This window comes from Miniopterus natalensis, chromosome 9, assembly GCF_054644295.1.
Source record: "Miniopterus natalensis isolate mMinNat1 chromosome 9, mMinNat1.hap1, whole genome shotgun sequence".
Taxonomy (NCBI): Eukaryota; Metazoa; Chordata; class Mammalia; order Chiroptera; family Miniopteridae; genus Miniopterus; species Miniopterus natalensis.
This window is the reverse complement of record NC_142089.1, coordinates 76,810,491-76,830,021: the sequence shown is the minus strand read 5'-3', so window position 1 is coordinate 76,830,021 and position 19,531 is coordinate 76,810,491. Positions and strand designations below refer to the sequence as shown.

Sequence of the window (19,531 nt, the reverse complement as noted above, 5' to 3'; positions counted from 1 at the left end):
ACTCCTGAAGTTACCCATGGATTTAGCAAAAATTGAAACAAAGTTCAAGTTTCAAATAAATGTATCAGTAACGGTTACATATGAAAACATTTAATTCTAAGTGCCCCCCGACTCTCCAGTGTTCCCAGCATGCCTTTCCACAAACTTGCCCTTCCTGCGGCTTCTGCCTGAATTACGTGGCCAGTTAAAGGCATTCACTGTGCCTGCAAGCAGCCCAGAAGCAAAATCGTCGTCTTCCCTGCCCTCGTTTGAGAATTTTAACTCAACCTCTGGCCCCAGGGTGAAACCGGCTCTCGGAGCCACGCACGGGTACCGCCGTCCCGCTCCCTCTGCCGCCGCCTCCCGGTTCCGAGACGCGGAGGTTCGGTTCTCACGTGGACCGAGCAGCGCGCGAGCCCGGGTCGCGCGGACTGGAGCCGCCGCCGGCGCCGCCTACCGCTCCTCACGCCCCCTCTTCCGGGGAAGTTGCGTCATCACGCTCGCTCGCCTCGTCCCCGGATGCACTTTTTTATCGGGGTTCTTAGAGTGGACTCCGAGCTCCACGGTTCCCTACGCGCTTAGCACATGCGCGACAGCCCTGCTCCCTCTCCCTCCACTTCCACCAGCCTCCACCGTGCGGGCAGCCGCCGCCGCCGCCACCGCCGCCGCGGAGTCAGGAAGTTCAAGATGGCCGCCGCGGAGGCTCAGTCTCTGCGGGAGCAGCCGGAGTAAGTGGTCTCTCGGAGGGTACAAAAGGCCGGGGCCCTGGGGACTGCCGGCTGCCTAACGGTGGAGACTTGCACGGGCGGGCGGCGGGCGGGAAAGTTCAGGCCTAACGGCGAGAGCCAAACTTTGCCTCTCCCCGCTCGATACGTTGTGGGGCGGGCGGCGTGGGGCGCGGGCGGGCGGCCTGCGGGCTCCACTCCCCGAGGCCGCGTCTGTTGGGGCGGAGGTGGCCGCGGCCTGCCGCGCGTCGTTGCTCGGGGAGGCATAGGCGCGAGCGGCCTCTACAGGTCCCGTGCGTCAGGCGGCCGCCGCGGCAGTGCGGTCGCGCCTTCCTGGTCCTCCCCGCGGGGCCGGCGGGGCGCCCGGCCGCAGCGCTCGGCGGCGTCGGCGGTGGGTGCCCGAGGGCCCGTGGGCACCGGGGGCGCCCTGAGACCGTCCTTCCTTCCTTCCGCGTGCAGCACCCCGCTCGTCCTGCTCCTGGTGTCGGCTTTGGAACCGGAAAGCGGAGAGAAGAGGCGCTAGGTCACCCCCTTTGACCATCCCAGAGCTATAGAGTTTGTGCACTTCAGCTCCCGCCCTTGTGCTCTTCTCTCCAGCATCCGCCCGGTGTTTTAACCCCCTCCCTACTGGCAGCTTATTTGCCAACTTGGGAGGCAAAGTGAGACCAAGTCCTTGGGCTTGAGGCCTGGCGTGTTTGGCCTGAGTGTGGAGCGCTGCTTTGGGAGTGCCACTGAAGTAGGGGTGGAAATTGTTAGCCCCTTCCAAACCCAAGCACCTCGTCGATAATTAAGCTAATTTAAGAATCGATGCGGCCAAGTGCATGCATAACCTGCATATGTTGCAGAGGCTAACCATTACTTCACTGAAATCAGTATTTTGTTTTCGTGTTTATGCTAGGAAAGCTCAAACAAGAACATAAGAGAGAATGGGTTTTAAAACAGTATTCCTATATCGATCTTTTTTTTCGCGTCAGCATTATCTGACTTGTTTCCAGCCGTTTTAGGGAAGAGGTGAATATATCCCAGCAGCTTGGGATTGAGAGGAGAAGTCTTTTCCACCAGACGGCCCAGCACTTCATTTGCTGTGCAACCAGTGGGACACGATCATTTGCTTTACTCAGCTAGAGAGTGAAGTTTTTCATTAAGGACTTTTAAAAGCTGCTTTTATTATCTTCACTATTTGGCTTAGAAGAGGGGATTCTAAAGTTTTAACTAGACTTTGCCTCTTTGTTTCTCATTGAGTTCGCAGAATGGCAAAGTTACAGTGTTTATGCCAGTACAGTACAAATATGCTGTGCACTTGATTACTCTAGTAATCTGTTTAAAGTCGTATAATATTATGTTCATTCATTAGATTTCTGGTACAGTTCAGATTCATTTTGAGGAGTCGTTCAGCTATATTTATTTACATATTCAAATACTAGATTTAATACTAATTAACTTTATTTAGGCCTCTGCATTGAGTGATACTGAGATTGTCTTTAATTCTACCTCCCCTCCCCCACAGAACATTGGGTATAAATGTAATATTTGGTCTGTATGTGTTCATTTTCAATTATTTGAAAATATTTAACAAAGGAAACAGTTTGATATGAAAACAGCCACTATGTATGCTGCTCATAGTGAATGCTGGATATTCTTTGGTGTCTAAACAGTTCTTTAGAGGACACTGAATAGTTTATATGAAATCTATTCAAAGTAGAACATTTAGAAAAAATAAATATAAAAAACAGTTGTAAGCTTCCTTAGTGGCTTTTACATTTGTCAGTCTCATTAGCTAACTCAACCTTTTGAATGGTTTTAAACACTTACATTTTTGTATGCGTGTAAGAACTTATTTGTACTTACCAAATACCAGGTGCTGTTCAAAGCACTGGACAAATATTAACTCATTTAATCCTTATAACAACCCAATGGCAGTAGATACTGTTTTTTCTCATTTTCTACAGATGATACTGAAGCACAGAAAAATTAAGTTAGCTTGTCCAAGGTAATACTAAGTGACAGACCAAAGAGTTAAAGCCAGGCAGTCTGGTTCAGGAACCCAGCTTTTTCCTGTTGTATGGTCTGGTCTGCCATTATACATTTTAAAAATAGCCTTTAAGGTTTGAAATAATTTTCACTTATTTCCAGTGTCCTAGAAAGATGCATTTTTTTGATGTGATAGTTCTAATTCTTTGAATTGTAATCCCAAACCTGATTTGGAAAACGTGTGGATCAAGGAGTTCATTTTAAGAATACTTGGTCTTTTGGATTCATTCTTATTTTTACCTCTCCATTAGTTCTGAATTAAAGTAGTTTAACTTGTTAGAGAAACAGGCTTAATTACTTGTAAAGAAGCAATAGCATTCACTTTGATGACCATTCTGTCTCCAAAGCATAAATTGAATGCCCTCCAAATAAGATATGGAAAAGAATATTCTATGAGGGGGAAAAATGTTAAAGAGGAAGTTAAAATTACACTTGTGGTTGGTAACTGATCACTTTATTTTAAAGTTGTTTATGTCTGTTGTACCAGGTGCCCCAAGACTTGGGTTGTTTGAAGGGTGAAACTGGTACATTGCATTTGACATAACAAATGAATAAATACTGTTAAGCATGCACATATTGCCTGCACTTTTAACTCAGCTTTGTTTCCAAATAATGTGATTTGAAGAATGTTAGCTCTCAATCAGTATTGTTGTATGACAAACCTGTTGTAGACCAGGTTGGTATAGACCTATACACCTGCTAAGTGTAGTGTTAAATTGCAAAATGTAAATTTATATATATGGGATTTATATATAGTAGTCCCTGTTTTTCACAGGGAATACATTCCAAGACCCCCAGTGAATGTCTGAAATCGTGCATAGTACCAAATCTGTATATACAGGCATAACTCACTTTATTGCACTTCACAGATACTGCAGTTGACATGTTAGAGGTTAATAGTAACCCTGCCTCGAGCAAGTCTGTTGGTGCCATTTGTCCAGCCGTATTTGCTGCTTCGTGTCTCTGGCACATTTTTTTTTTTAATCCTCATCTGGGGATATTTTTTCCACTGCTTTTCAGAGAGAGTGGGAGGGGGGAGTGGGGGCGGGGAAGAAATATCGATGTGAGAGAGACTCATCGATTGGTTGCCTCCCTCATGTGCCCAAACCCTGCCCAGGGATGGAGCCTGCAACCAAGGTATGTGCCCTTGGCTGGAATCGAACCCAGGACCCTTCAGTCCGAGGGCTGACACTATAACCACTGAGCCAAACTGGCTAGGGCTCTGTGTTCCATTCTGATAATTTTCACACTATTTCAAACTTTAGTGTTATTATAGTATGGTAATCAGTGAGTGATCTTTGATGTTACTGTTGTAACAGTTCAGCTGATTTTTAGCAATAAAGTATTTTTTAATTGAGGAATATACTTTTTTTAAAGACAGTGCTATTGCACAGGTAATACACTAAAGGATAGTGTAAACATAACTTACACGCACAGGGAAACCAAACATTTTTTGTGACGCTCTTCATTGCAACATCCACTTTGTTATGGTGGTGTGGAACCGAACCTGAAATATCTCCAAGGTATACCTGTACTATGTTTTTCCTATACATACATATCTGTGATAAAGTTGAGAAAAATAACAACTAATAATAAAATAGAACAATTATAACAATATGCTATAATAAAAGTTATGAATGTGGTCTCTAGCTCTCAGAATATTTTACTTAATGTACTCACCCTTGTGATGATACTATCACAAGAAACCCTTCTCTAAAGCTTTAGAAGAAAGGTGTTAATAGTGAACGTAAATTAGCTGCCTTAGCACAAGCTCATTATATGTAATATGTTATGCCATTGACTCATTGACTTTAAGTTTTCCTGATTTACCTAGTCAGACTTCAGTTGTTATTTTCTATGAAATTTGCCTTTGAGATCAACTGAGGAGGGTGAAGATCTGCTCTATGCCTGACTCCAGTGTGCGATAACTCTAGTATTATTAAGATTAACCTAGCTGGCCCTAAGATGCTTGTAGCATTTTTATCAGTAATTTAGTCATTTCTTGAGATAACATTCATTAAATTACAATAGAAATGGGGGGGTCACTCAAGTTACACTGGGCAATTGTGATGTAGATCCTGATTCTCAGAAGTATTAGGAGCTAGATACAATCTTTGGTAAACTAAGAATTTTGAATGAAACTTCTTGGAAGACTTGTAAACTATAGAAAGCTTTAGAAAAGTGTTCAAAGAGCAGATTTTTCTTGGGGAGGGAGGCGATTAAGTGATTTGGGGTATTGCATTCAAGAAATAGGTGTGTGCACTGTGTGAAGCACTGGAGGAGATACACGTGAGCAAGAGCAAAATGTTTATTGTGTCAAGGTTAAGAGTATGGTATAGCCAGTTTAAACCAGCTGTAGTGTAATGAATACAGTTTTTCTTTTTTTTTTTTTGTAAATATGTTTTTATTGATTTTAGAGAGAGGAAGGGAGAGAGAGAGAAACATCAACGATGAGAGAGAGTCATTGATTGGCTGCCTCCTGCATGCCCCCTACTGAGGGTCAAGCCCGAAACCTGGGCATGTGCCCTGACTGGGAATCGAACCGTGACATCCTGGTTCATAGGTTGATGCTCAACCACTGAGCCACGCCGGCAATACAGTTTTTATATGTTATTCTATGTAAATCATTTAATTGATGGAACAGATACTTACTGAATACCTTCTATAGGTTAGATAATCGAGGCCTTAGTGATAGAGCAGTGAATTAAACATTAAAATTCTCTCATGGGGTTCATGTTATAATAGGGAGAGACAAACAAGAATTATATTAGGTGGTAGCAGTTACTTTGGAGAAAAATTAAGCAAAGAAAGGCAATATGTGTATGGTAGGGTGGGGATTGCGGTTAAATGAATGGGTCAGGAAAACTTGATTGAGAAAGCATAATTTGCACAAAGAATTGAGGTTGGCAAAGGAACCAGCAATATATACAACAGGGAAAGTATTCCAGACAGAAGAAACAATAAGTACAAGTAGCTGAGGTATACCTGTTATTCAAGGAGAGCAGTATAGTTGAAGTGGGATGAGTGTGAGAGGAAAGTAGTAGTTTCAAAGTGTTGAAGCTAGGCAGGTTGTATGAGGCCTTTTAAAGGGTTTTAGTGTTGTCTCTGGATGAAGTAGGAAGCAATAATCAAGTGTTATGCAGTGTAGTGATATGCTGTGTCATTTTAAAAGCATCTTTCACCAAATGAAAGAGCTCTTGACTAATTTGGAATGTAATATCAGCCTTCTCTTTAGCTTGAAGTATGTGTGACCGTAGGCAAGTTCCTCAAACTTCCTTGAACATCTCGTCTGTCATGGAGACATATGGGGACAATATTTCTTGAGGCCTTTGTGTGAACTCATTGCTAAGACAAACCTCTGATTTGTCAATACTATTATTTCCTCAGTTTTTACAGTTGAGGAAACTGAGGCATAGAAAAGTAACTTGCCTAAGGTTATACTAGGTGTGTGATGTTGGAGGAGACATCTTTTTAATAAGGTAGTTTGACTCTAGAATCCATGGTCTTTGATAGTGTTCCTTAAAATAACATTCTTAGTATCAGCCCTGCCAGCTCCAGTGTCATGATGAGTAAATATATTTATTTATCCAGTATCAGAACAATAACAGCAGCTTCCTTTTATGGCAGTTGGTTCGTGCTAGACATTGTTGTAAGCTTTTTTTTTAAAAATGTTTTTATTGATTTCAGAGAGAGAGAGAAAAGGAGAGGGAGAGATAGAAACATCAGTGATGAGAGAGAGTGTCATTGATCGGCTGCCTCCTGCACGCCCCATACTGGGGATCGAGCCCACAACCCGGGCATGTGTCCTGACCAGGAATTGAACCAAGACCACTTCATCCATGGTTAACGCTCAACCACTGAGCCAGAACCTACCAGGTGATCTGATAAATCTTAAACTTGGCTTAAGGCCACACAACTAGTAAGTTGAACCCAGGTAGTCTGGCTGTGGAGACTGCCTAACCACCAAACTAATCTCTTTCTTGAGGATACTTAGAGGATCTTCAGTTAGCTTGACTTAAATTTTATACTTTGAGCACTTAGATTTTTACCTGAAAATCATTCTCAACCTTTAAAAAGGTTGTCCATACCTATTTCCATATCTTGAATTAGCCTAATTCGGTTTTTCTCAGACTTTTCCCCATTTGAATCAGGGTTCATATGTCTCACCTGGATTGTGGGGTGGAAGATTTCTGGGCAAGGGTTACCTATATGAGGGTGTAACCTATACAAAGGTGTAATCTATCTTCTACTTTTGTGTTTTTCCCTCCACAATTGAGCCTTGTTTTTTGTTTTTGTTTGTTTGTTTTAATACAAAGATATTACACTTTCTTTTTCCAAGTCTTTTGAGAACATATGATGATCCAGAGAACACTACTGTATTTATCCTGTCTTCTCATACCCTATTAGAAAGAAGTAAACTCAGACTAAAACCTGACTCTCACCGGAAGACACAGCTTCCTTTGCAGCTCTTTTCTAATACTTTTTTCTTTCCTGCAGTCTATCATACCAGAAATGGATATTGGCAATCTGATATCTAAAAAATTCAAAGTTCTTGCCATGTGGTAGTTATGTTCTTCATAGTCTGCATACCCCCTCATTGTCAACTAGTAACTTTTCAAGCAAACCTCCAGTGTGTCCTTTATTGAACACAGACCTGGCCGGAGGACCAGACTCTTCGCTAACCCCTGTCCTAAGGGCAGTGTCATTACAGACAACCCATTCAACAGCCTTATCTTGTAGTTCCTGGGCCTTTGACTCCAGTGAGCATGTAACTGTATCTCAGCCACTCACTCCCAGAATCTCATAATGTATCTTGTCATCTGGAATTGGTACACTGAGATCGTAACCTTCATTAGACCAGTTTCTTCCACAAGTGAAGCCCTGACAACAATGGTCTGCTTTGAGTTGGCTATATATAACTGTCTTTTGTTACTTTTCCCCCTCAAAATACCTTTTTCCCCTTCTGGTTAATTTTTTATTCATTCTCTAGGACAGTGTTACAGTGTTACTTTCAACTCATGTACTTTCCCAATAAGCATTTCTTATTCCACCCAAAGTTCCTGCTTAACAAATAGCTTGGGTTTTTCTGTAACCTCATACAAGATACTTCCCTTGACCATTTTCAAAATGATTTTAGGTGATCCTTCAGTGTTCCCATAATGCCATTATTCGTGTCATTATCATTACACTTTCTTTTCACTGAAGAAAGATTTTCTTGAGGGAGGCAGGTATTGGTCTTCTACATCTTTGTTTTCCTGCTACCCAGACTAAGGTCTACATTTAAGTATAGGTGATTTTTAAAAAGAGATTGAATAAATAGATTTATTAATCCTTAACTTGCAAGGACCTATTTGTAGTATATGGCATAAACAGTAAACTTAGTGAAAGTACAAGAGTGTGTAATTTGAAGGACTTTGACAAAATATTTCATATTTTGCTCCAAAAATAGTATGATGTCCTATGATGTCCTGAATTCAGATAAAGTCTGGTTTTGGTCTCCTGTTCTAGAATGTGATGATATAGTATGGAGTGACTTTAAAGGGTAAATTTAAATATTGCTGTTGTAGCCTGTGTTTAACCTGGAAATACTGAACAGCAAGGATTTAGCAAAATAATTTAGAATCATAAACTCTTTAACTCAGAATAGCCCCAACAGTTAAGCACAAAAGCCACCTAATAATGTGAACATATTTTGGGGAAACTAATCTCTTCATTTGAAACTTAGTTGAACAAATATTGGGTTAAACCATGTGAAATTGCTGATTTTGAACTATTGACCTGCAAAAGACCCTTTGATGTGGTTCAATCGCATGATTGCTCAGTGGCTGCTACAGGCCAAAAGTCTTAACTCCTGGTCAGTTTACTTTGAAGTTTTAACCCTTGGAGGTTTGTTTATAGTCTCGACATCAGCCACCAGTGCAGATGATGGAGTGCTTATTTTGAATATGGCTCAATATTGGCCCTAGAGATTTTTTTTTTTAAAGTATGCTTCTGAGTTTCAAGCGGAGAAAGATTAGTCTCCCAATATATTATATATGTATTTTTTAAGAAAAAAAAAAAGAAAATAGAGGATTCTTTGTGTATTACATTGAAATGTATTTTATCATCATCATTTTGTTAAGACCCTGAATGCTTGATAAATGATATGATTTTAAAGTGTGTTTGATACACTTATAGGATGGAAGATGCTGATAATTCTGAAAAGAGTGTAAATGAAGAAAATGGAGAAGTATCAGAAGACCAATCTCAAAATAAGCACAGTCGTCACAAAAAAAAGAAGCATAAACACAGAAGTAAACATAAGAAACATAAACATTCCTCGGAAGAAGACAAGGATAAGAAGCATAAGCATAAGCATAAGCACAAGAAACACAAAAGGAAAGAAGCTGTCGACGCTTCTGACAAAGAAGGGTTGTCTCCAGCCAAAAGAACTAAACTTGATGATTTAGCTTTGCTGGAAGACTTGGAAAAACAGAGAGCCTTGATTAAAGCCGAACTTGATAATGAGTTAATGGAAGGGAAGGTCCAGTCGGGGATGGGGCTCATACTGCAAGGCTATGAGTCTGGCTCGGAAGAAGAGGGGGAGATTCACGAAAAGGCAAGAAATGGAAATAGGTCTAGTACTAGATCTTCAGCTGCAAAGGGGAAACTTGAACTTATGGACAATAAAAATAGTACAAAAAAGCGAAGTAAAAGCAGATCCAAAGAACGGACTAGACATAGGTCTGATAAAAAGAAAAGTAAGGGAGGTGTTGAAATAGTTAAAGAGAAGACAACTAGGAGCAAATCAAAGGAGAGGAAAAAGTCTAAAAGTCCATCCAAAAGAAGTAAGTCTCAAGATCAAGCAAGAAAATCAAAATCTCCTACCCTTAGAAGGCGGTCTCAAGAGAAAATTGGGAAGGCCAGATCTCCTACTGATGACAAGGTTAAAATTGAAGAGAAAAATAAGTCAAAAGATAGAAAAAAATCCCCGATTATAAATGAAAGTAGAAGTCGTGATCGAGGCAAAAAATCCAGATCCCCAGTTGACTTAAGAGAGAAATCCAAAGACAGAAGGTCACGGTCCAAAGAGAGAAAATCAAAGCGGTCTGAAACTGATAAAGAAAAGAAGCCAATTAAATCTCCCTCTAAAGATGCTTCTTCTGGGAAAGAAAATAGGTCACCCAGTAGAAGACCAGGTCGTAGTCCTAAAAGAAGAAGTTTGTCTCCAAAACAACGTGATAAATCAAGAAGAAGTAGATCTCCACTTTTAAATGATAGGAGGTCTAAGCAGAGCAAATCACCTTCTCGAACTCTGTCTCCTGGTAGAAGAGCCAAGAGCAGATCCTTGGAAAGAAAACGAAGAGAACCAGAAAGGAGACGACTGTCTTCCCCAAGGTAACTAACTCGTTTTCAGAATGTTGGTGCTTTTACCAATGCACCAAATTTTAAAGGAGAAACTAGAACTTGTGGACAATGAAATATGAGAGAGTAATGAGTTTTATAGTTTAGGTCTAATCCATTCCACTTACTATGTTAACATTTGCACTTTTGTCATTGTATGTCTTGATTGCAGGTGATTTACAAATACTGAAGTTGGTGACAGAAACAGTTTGTTTTCAAGTTCTTAATCTAGTATCTAATTTGCAGACTCATTCCTTTAAATCTGAGTAATTGGGCAGATAAAGCTCTGTATACCCATTTATGGGGAGGGAGTATAGTTCCTAGAGGGAATTACTACTCTGAACAGTATAGGCTGAAAATTTTAACTTTAAAAGGTTCAAAAAGGAGGTATAAGTTTTAAGGTTTGTGATCTGTCTGTTCTCTTGAATTGTCATGATTTCGAATTCTAACAATATAAATTGGGACTATAATTGCTTTTGGCCCCAAAATATAATGAAACTGAAAGTGGAAATTTTTTGTTCCTAATTCATATACTTATAATCTAATTGTTGCAAAAAACCTCTTAAATTTAGCTAGAATAGTATAAGAAATGATTTTATTTTTTACCAATAATAATAAAAACTTAATATTTATATAATATATTTGGTCCATCAGTTCTTTTCTCAAATTCTTGTGATTCTCTCCTCATGAGGTGGAATGACTATCATGCTTAATTTATAAATGAAAAAAATAGATTGATCCTATTTACTAGGATCATGGAAGTAATAAATAGTTAAGACACAGAAAGGATTTTGGTAGGGAAGAGTGGGGAATTGTTGAGACTAGTCTCAACTACTTTAAAACAGATTTTTTAATATCTTTATTTTCAGTGATTAGGCATGTGAAATTATCGGCCAACTTTCACTTAAAAGAGCTGGCTTATTCTGTGTAAGGATATGAATTCCCGGCCATTATTGCATATTTACATTTACTATGTGTGGGTTTAAATATAAGCTAGAGTTGATTATATTTTTCAAGAAATTTCAAGAATGCTCTTTTCAAAGAGCTCTATTTTAAGAGATGCTCTTGATTCTTTACTTCTAAGTTACATTGTAATGAAATGGCCCCTTTAGCTTTCCTGCACTGAGGCAGTTGTTAATGTTACTGATTATGTTATCTAAAGTGTTTCTTAATGATCCTGGTCTCTTTCAATTTGCTTTCAGTTTGTGAATGATATTCTGAAGAATTTATTAAGGACTACAGTTGAATTTTTTAAATATATTTTTAATTACAGAAGAAATGCTAATTAAAGAGAAATTCAAATTATGCAGAAGCATGTAAATTTTCTCCCTCTCTGTTCTTCTTCCACTGCCACTCCTACAAGGAATCCATCTTCCTAGCCCTTTTTCTGTGCCCATACAATTATATGAATGTTTTTTCTTACAAAAATGGAGTCATACTATTCATCTTAACAGTGATTTGCTTTCTTTCATCAAACACTTAGAGAGAGAGAAAGAGAAACGTTGATTTGTTGTTCCTCTTATGTATTCGTTGGTTGATTCCTGTGTGTGTCCTGACCGATGATTGAACCCGAAACCTTGTCATTGCTCTAATCAACTGAGCTACCCAGCCAGGACTCTTTCAAAATTCTTTATGTGACAGCAACATATTTCACGATGTAGATGTGCCATAATATATTTAATTATTCTCTTGTTGAAACTGATGAAAATTTAGGTTGATTACAGTTTTTCGTGATTGTAAGCAAAGATATCCACAAGTTATGTGTGAGGTTGCTTTGTAGAAGAGATTCATAGACCTGAAATTGCAAAGTCTGTGGTTTTGTACATTTACATTTTAGAAAGCTACTACCAAATTTCCTTCTAGGAAATTTATACCAGCATGTACTTCCACAACTAGATGGACTGCCCTTTTTCCTAAACGCTTACTTATATGTCCTCTGTTCTAAGGTTAACGTTGATTGTAAGATGCTATTAAATGTAATTGATATATTAAAAATAAGACTATTAATTGCAAAAATGTCAAAATTTAGAAATAAAAGTCTTTAAACTTAGGAGATGGAATATCATCACTCACTTGGTGAAGTTGTGAGTTGTTTATCTGTGGTTAGAATCAGTGGCTTTAACCATAAGAATAATATTTAATAATTTTTAAAATTCTGAGATCAGAGTAAATAGGCTTTTTCGGTGTGTGCCTACCATAACACCAAAAGGTCCTTTAATCATTTGAATTTGAGTTTTGTTACAGAACATGTTAATTTGTGTTTACTATCTTTAGTTTAGCATGCCCTTTCTTTTTAACATTATGAACATTTTGGCCTATTTAGTTTTAAAAAAACATGGAGTGCTTCATGAATTTCCTTGTCATCCTTGCGCAGGGACCATGCCAATCTCCTCTGTATCGTTCCAGTTTTAATGTATTTGCTGCTGAAGTGAGCACTGTGAACATTTATTTTTAAAGGTGTTTTCCTTCTAACAAACATTTCGGAAAGATAGAGTTTTTTCCCCAGTAACGTTTTTGCATGATTTTAAAAGTTATAAACATTAATGATAGAAAATTAGAATAATACCTAAAAGCACAAAAAGGGATTTTTAAAAAATCACTGATAGCATGCCCTTTAAGATGTTCATTACATGTAGGAGAAATTTATTTATTTCGACTTATTCATTTTCCTATTAACTTGTATTTGGTTCCCTTAAGAACACGAACTCGAGATGATATCCTCAGTAGACGTGAGAGATCAAAAGATGCCAGCCCGATCAGCCGGTGGTCTCCCACCCGAAGAAGAGCAAGCAGATCTCCCATCAGGAGACGGTCTCGCTCCCCACTCAGGCGGAGCAGGTCTCCCAGAAGAAGAAGCAGATCCCCTCGGAGAAGGTAAAGATATGTTACCTTTTGTTTCATTAAACTCAATGTTTACTATGGTTTTCCTTCAAATTTAAATAAATCAGTGTTACTAAAAACTCTTTTAAAAGTAGGACATTTTTTCTCTGTTTTTTGAGAGAGAAATACTAAATGAGCCAGGCTTAGGATTTTTTTTTTTTTAACTGTCAGGATAGATCATAGGGTAGTAAATAAGTAGCCCAGCTTTCTGTGTGTCTGGCAGTGCTGTACTTTTCTGTTAGCTTGTATTTGGTCCCCTTAAGAACATGCCTCAAGATGATATCCTCAGTAGACATGAAAGACTGGGCAGAGACCTATTTATAATTCACTGTAGTAGAAACTATTTTATATGAAGCACATGTAGTTAGTTGGTTAATTAAAAAGGTTGGCTTTTAAAGCAGGGAATCAATTTAAAATACCACATATACATTAAATATTTTAACCTAAAGCGTAAGTGGTTGTTCGTTTGCTAATCTTTTAACATTTTTAATTGAACTGATACAGGAATAAAGTTTAAAGAGACAGAACACCAAAGGCTTATGTTGCAGCCACTTGATATATATCTTTACATATCTCTGAGTATTTTGTATCCTAGATTCCTAAAGTAGAACTGCTTTGTCTAAGCATGTGTTTGCTTAAATTTTTTAAAGTTATTGCCATATTACCTGTTGATTTCCTTCTTTGGACTATTCATTTTTAATATTACCTCTCGCATGTTTCTCTTCTGCCTGATTTCATCACCTTTCTGTATGCTTCCAGCTATAATCATTATTATGATCATAAACATTGTTCCTTGCTGAGCAGATAGTTGGGGGAAGAGAGGACCTTCATTCTAATGCTTTTAGCCTTCAGGCTCCAGGTGATCGATAGGCCTGCTTGTATAGTTACCATTGTGGAATGTGGTTCCTTGTCCTCTTGGTGTTCCCTTGTTTTTCTTTTGAGTGTGATTCCATTTCCTGTGTCCAGTGTCTACTTGTGTTTTACCTCCTTGCTTTGGTAGTGAGTCTCCAGTAGCTTCTTGAGGAAAGTGCGTGGAAAGGACTTATATGTTTTGGGATCTATGTCTCTAAAAAATGCCCTTTATTCTCATTGCTGATATGTCAAGGAATACAATTCTATGTTGACATCATTTTTTCTTAGAATTTTGAAATTGTCATTTATTACTCTAAAAACAGGAATTTTGAAATTGCGATTCCACTGTTTTCTAGTTTCAAATATTGCTATTGAGAAGTCCTATTCTGATGTCAGTTTTTACAAGACTTGCTCCCACCCCCCTTTTTTTAATAAATGCTCTGTGTTCTGAAGTTTCACTATAATGTGCCTTAGTGTGTGGCTTTTTCTTTCCATTTATTTTTCTGTGCACTAGATAGGCCCATTAAAGTAGGATGATTATGGCTGCCTATTCTGGGAAATGTCTCTCTTTTTGTTTTTGTTTGCTTTCTTTCCCATTGTTTTCTGCCCCCCCCCCCCATTGGACCTTCTGTATTATTCCACTGATTTTTTTTTACTCATCTTTTATGTTTGTCCTTTTGTTCTTTTAGTCTAGATTTTCTCATTCTACCTTCTTACCCTTCTACTGATTTTTCCCCCCAATCCCATATATATATATATTTAAATATATTTCCAAGATATTTTTCCCTGTTTACTTTTTTATAACATTTTACTTTTATTTTATGGAAATAGTACCTCTTATATCAAAGATAATAATGAGTTTGTGTTTTTTTTCCTCTTACCTGTACAGTTGACCCTTGAACAACACAAAGATTAAGGGCATCAAAAATTTACCTATGAATTTCTGTTCTCCGAAAATTTAACTACTAATATCCTACTGTTGGCTGAACAGTTGATTAAAACGTGATTTGTATGTTGTTTGTATTATACATTGTATTCTTACAATAAAGTAAGCTAGAGAAAAGAAAATGTTCTTAAGAAAATTATAAGGAAAGAAAATACTGTATTCATTGAAAAAAACCCATGTATAAGTGACTGGCTCAGTTCAAGCCCGTGTTATTCGGGGGTCCACTGTGCTTTGTTTCTTCCCAGGTGGTGTTCTGCTGCTTGTTCACCTTTCATTGGAGTTCCTCCCTCGGATAGGTGGTGTTTACCTTTCATTGGAGTTCCTCCCTCGGATAGGTGGTGTTCACCTTTCATTGGAGTTCCTCCCTCGGATAGGTGGCTCTTCCCTTGCTGCCTGCTCTGATTTAAAAGTTAGGAACTGCTGACCAGAAGCTTTCTCCCATTCCGACGATGTGGATTAGTGGGTATCGCTTCAGGGTGATTAGGTAGAGACTTCAGCATATCAACAACTATATGTCTTTTCTTTTGAGCTTGTGAGTTTTCCAGAATCCTCTCATCTGCTGGAGAGTACAGACATGGCAGGCACTAGAGTTTTGATCCTTCATATGTAAACTTCCCGTTAATCCTATTTTCTCTTGTGTCTCTCCTGAACCTTGGGCCAGTTTTTACAACTAGCACATCTCTATAAAATAAATCTTAGCACCTCTGTATTATAAAATATCTTAAGTATTCTGCCAGAATGTGAAGGGAATGGTTGGCATTTTCTGTCAAGTCAGGAAGAGGAGTGTACGGAGTCAAGCTGTTCCTACAGGCTTTGAGGCAATTCTTTTTAGCTTTTACCTCACACTATATCCTTCAGAGGACATAGCATCTCCCATTTTAGGGGCTTTCTGGAGTTTTGTGGCACACACTGACTTGTTTCTTTTTTACCTTGTCCGTTCCGATTGGACTGAGATTTGATCTGTAACTATGCTTTTCTATTTGCACATTTCAAGATTTTGTTGGCATCTCAGCTGTCATGTCTCTTCACATTTCCTTTGCCTGAAGATTTTCTTTTTAATTCTTCCTTTTACTGTCCTTTTGGTGAGGTTTTAGAAGAGATCTTAGATAAACATGGTGGTTAGATGTGATTAATGGAGTTTGACAATACTTTATAGAGACTCAGCCTTGTGTGTTTGGATTGCCACATCTTTCTAACATAAACTTCACCCTTAATGCTTGAACTATAATGACAGTTTCTATTTGTTTAACACGAGGCATTTATAAAAATGTCTGAGGGCCATGTTAATTAAACTTTGGATTTTGGTCATATTTGTCCTTCCCATACCTTATCAGCAGCAATCTTTTCTAAAATCAGGTTTATTGAAACAACATTTACATAAAATAAAATTAACCCTTTTTGGTGTAAAGTTATATGACTTTTGACAAACAGCTGTATTACCACCATAATCAAGATGTAGAACATTTCCATTACCCCCATAGTTCTCTGTGCTCCTGTGTAGCCAGTAAGTAGAGTAGCTGTGTTTCATTTATTTTCGGTTAAGCTGATTATTCCAATCTTTCTGATACCATGTTATTTTACTTTAAATTTTAATTGACTTTTAAAATACTTTATTTTTAGAGCAGTTTTAGATTAGCAGCAAAATTGAGCTTTTGAAAAATCTTTTCTCCTCAAATAGGGACAGAGGTCGGAGAAGCAGATCGCGCATGAGAAGGCGGTCTCGATCACGGGGTGGTCGTAGACGTAGGAGCAGAAGCAAAGTAAAGGAAGATAAATTTAAAGGAAGTCTTTCTGAAGGAATGAAAGTTGAGCAAGAATCTTCATCTGAAGATAAGTAAGAGTGGAATTTTCCCATAATTTTCTTTTTAGAGAAACTGTTTAACTTTAATATTTATTTTGCACCTGAATATTTTAAGTGAGCCCATTTGTTTGGTTCTGAATTTAAAAGTTAATCTTTGTGCATATTTTATAGGTTATATGGCAGATGTCATGGTTTTCTGAATTTAGATGTTTTAGTTTTGGCTAGAGGGAATATTGGGCTATTACTTTATCATGAGGTTTCCCTTCTTTCTTATTTTTTAAAATATGTTTTTATTGATTTCAAAGAGAGGAAGGGAGAAGGAAAGAGAGATAGAAACATCAATGATGTGAGAGAGTCATTGATCGGCTGCCTCCTGCACACCCCTGACTGGGGATCGAGCCCACAACCCATGCATGTGCCCTGACTGGGAATTGAACCATGACCGCCTGGGTCATAGGTTGACACTCATGAGCCACACCAACCAGGCTCCCTTCTTTATTTTTATTAGGACCAACAGATAATATTAGTCTTGCCAATCTTAATTAGCATTTTTGTGGGGGAAATTTTTATACTAAGTTTAGACTTTTTTATTTGTAAGATGACACATACTTTGCAACTGAGGCTATCTGGTGGTAGTTATATATGTTAAAATGTGGAAAATGCAGAAACAATTCAGTGTCTGATAGTACAGTGGGGAAATTTTTTAATGCAACCTTAGTTGTCTAAAGAAAACATCTCAAAAATAAATAAGACTGATTTAGAGCAGTGATTCTCAACTGTGGGTGATTTGTCTCCCCATTTGGCAATGTCTGAAAACATTTTAGGCCATCCAGTAGTTAGAGGCCAGGGATACTGTTCAGCATCCTCCACTGCACAAGACAGTCCTCACAATGAACTGTCAAAATGTCAGTAGTGCTAAGGTCAAGAAACCCTGATTAGAGCTAGGTGATGAGAAGATCGAATTGGGGAAAGGTGTATACCTTCAGGGTCCAGTTTGCTTACTCTTCTGTGGTGGACATTAAGCAGACCATAGAAAAGGCTGCACTGGGAGGAATCATCAAGACTATGGAGAAGTTCTGTAGTGGACAGTTGGGACTGGTCTGGGTCAGTGTTTGGAGGTAGAGCCACATTCCCTTTCAGATTGTATGCAGATGTTTACATGTGCATTTTTGATGGGGAAAGATCTATAGCTTTCAGAGGGCTCTGGGGCCCAGAAAAGGTACCAGCTTATTTATCTGTCGTAGCCCTCTTATTTTATAGGCGTGAAAACAGGATAGAGGAGTGAAATTACTAATACTAAGGTCATGGCAGAGCCAGTGATGACATTTTTTGAAATTTAAGGACCTTTCTTTTGTCCCCAATTTTGGTGCCATGAAACAGATGAGAAAAATGAGATACAGAAGGTTAAATTACTTGCCAGGATTTCAAACCAGGCACTGAGACAGTTAAGAAACAAAGATAAAGAGAGTAAGATAACTTAAGACTTTTGCTCAAACCTAGAGATCACCTACATTTTCTAGCTTTTATTCTTAAAACATATAAATTTATGATTTTGGAATCTAAGGATGTTTAAAATTAATTATATGTATATTTGTAATTTTTTTAAGCCTTGAAGACTTTGATGTAGAAGAAGAAGATGAGGAGGCCCTGATAGAGCAGAGAAGAATACAGAGGCAAGCAATTGTTCAGGTGTGTGATTTTCATAAAATTTTGATCAGTACTCCTTAAATAATCAATATTTTAGTAAAATCATGGCTTTTTTACTTAAAGAAGTGACAATAGTAGCAGGGAGTCAGTGCGGGGGGTAAAAGGAGACATCTGTAAACTTTCAACAATAAAGATAAATTTTCAAAAAGTGACAGAAGCAATTCAGTAGGTCGTGAAAAAAATGGTAGCTGCTTAATAAAATTGAAATGGTTACCCTTTTGTTATACATAAGATTCTGATATAACCCTCTTTTGTAAGACAAAAAATTTGAAGATTGCTTTTTTAAGTTAATGAGCAGGAAAACCCTCATAAATGACTGTAGGATAAATTGAAGGAATTTCATTTAGAAAAAAATTATGCCTCCTATTATTTGAAAGGAAACAAACTTTTTAATGTCTAATAAAAAGGCAGATTTTTCTAACTAATGCAAATGTGATTGTTTAAATGGAACACCTGAAAAGTAACTTTAAGACTAGTTTAGAACTAGGTGATTTAAACAAATGGGTGGAAAATGTTGCACATAGTCCTTGATATAGTTATTTAATGATAAGGTGAACTGCCTTGGAAGATTGTTTTTCTTTGGCCATTCTGAGATAAGCCATGGCCACTAGATCCTTTGGATGGCAGTCCTTGGGAAGTGTCTTCTGTCATCGTTAGGGTAATTTTATTCTAATGATGGGAAGGTGAATGATGGAGTTAAAAGGAAGAATTCTGAAATACATGAAAAATGTTTAGATACTATAAGGAGGATGGCAGACAAAAGGAAAGAACAGTCATGGCAGCTCACCTAAACACAGAGAGCAAACCATAAGTCAGGTAATGGTATGTCAGAGTGATGGAAAGAATTTAAATCAAAGAGGCCGTAGGGCAAAACTGGAATTCCAGAGGAAACTTACCTTGTGTGGAGCACTGATGAAATTGTTGTCATTGAACTGATACTCCTAAAGACTTGGTTGAAATTTTTTTGTTTTTGCCCAGGTCCACAATCCCTTATCTCTAGCCCTCGGGGCCAGATGTGCTTCAGAACTCAGAAATATTTGAATTTTAGAAAGGTAATATGGTGCATCTGTGTATATTAGCCCCATCAGTGGGGTCTAGAAAAGTACCCCATCATCTAATACATTAATATCTCTGCAGCAAGGCTTATTATGTTCATGCTGGGGGAGATAAATAAGACTATAAATAGTGTCATATCTGTTTTGGTCAGCTTTGCCACCTAATGAATAT

At 38.3% G+C, this 19,531-nt stretch overlaps 1 protein-coding gene and 1 non-coding gene across 3 annotated transcripts in view; one reads left to right on the top strand and one right to left on the bottom strand.

The window, feature by feature from the left end:
- Positions 1-549: 549 nt before the first annotated feature.
- PRP4K (pre-mRNA processing factor kinase PRP4K) overlaps positions 550-19,531 on the top strand; it is a 38,533-nt gene continuing 19,551 nt past the window's right edge. For both annotated transcript variants that reach the window (XR_001602400.2, XM_016201869.2), the window contains exons 1-5: positions 550-707; positions 8,913-10,112; positions 12,816-12,992; positions 16,475-16,630; positions 18,205-18,286. Coding sequence is in view for 1 of the 2 variants with exons in the window: in XM_016201869.2 (XP_016057355.2) it covers positions 565-707; positions 8,913-10,112; positions 12,816-12,992; positions 16,475-16,630; positions 18,205-18,286 (1,758 nt within the window). In the remaining variant the exon portion in view is untranslated. The remainder of the gene's footprint in view (positions 708-8,912; positions 10,113-12,815; positions 12,993-16,474; positions 16,631-18,204; positions 18,287-19,531) is intronic.
- Positions 12,448-12,554, bottom strand: LOC148092512 (U6 spliceosomal RNA). Its single transcript, XR_015715123.1, has one exon. It is a non-coding gene; the product is annotated as a U6 spliceosomal RNA (small nuclear RNA).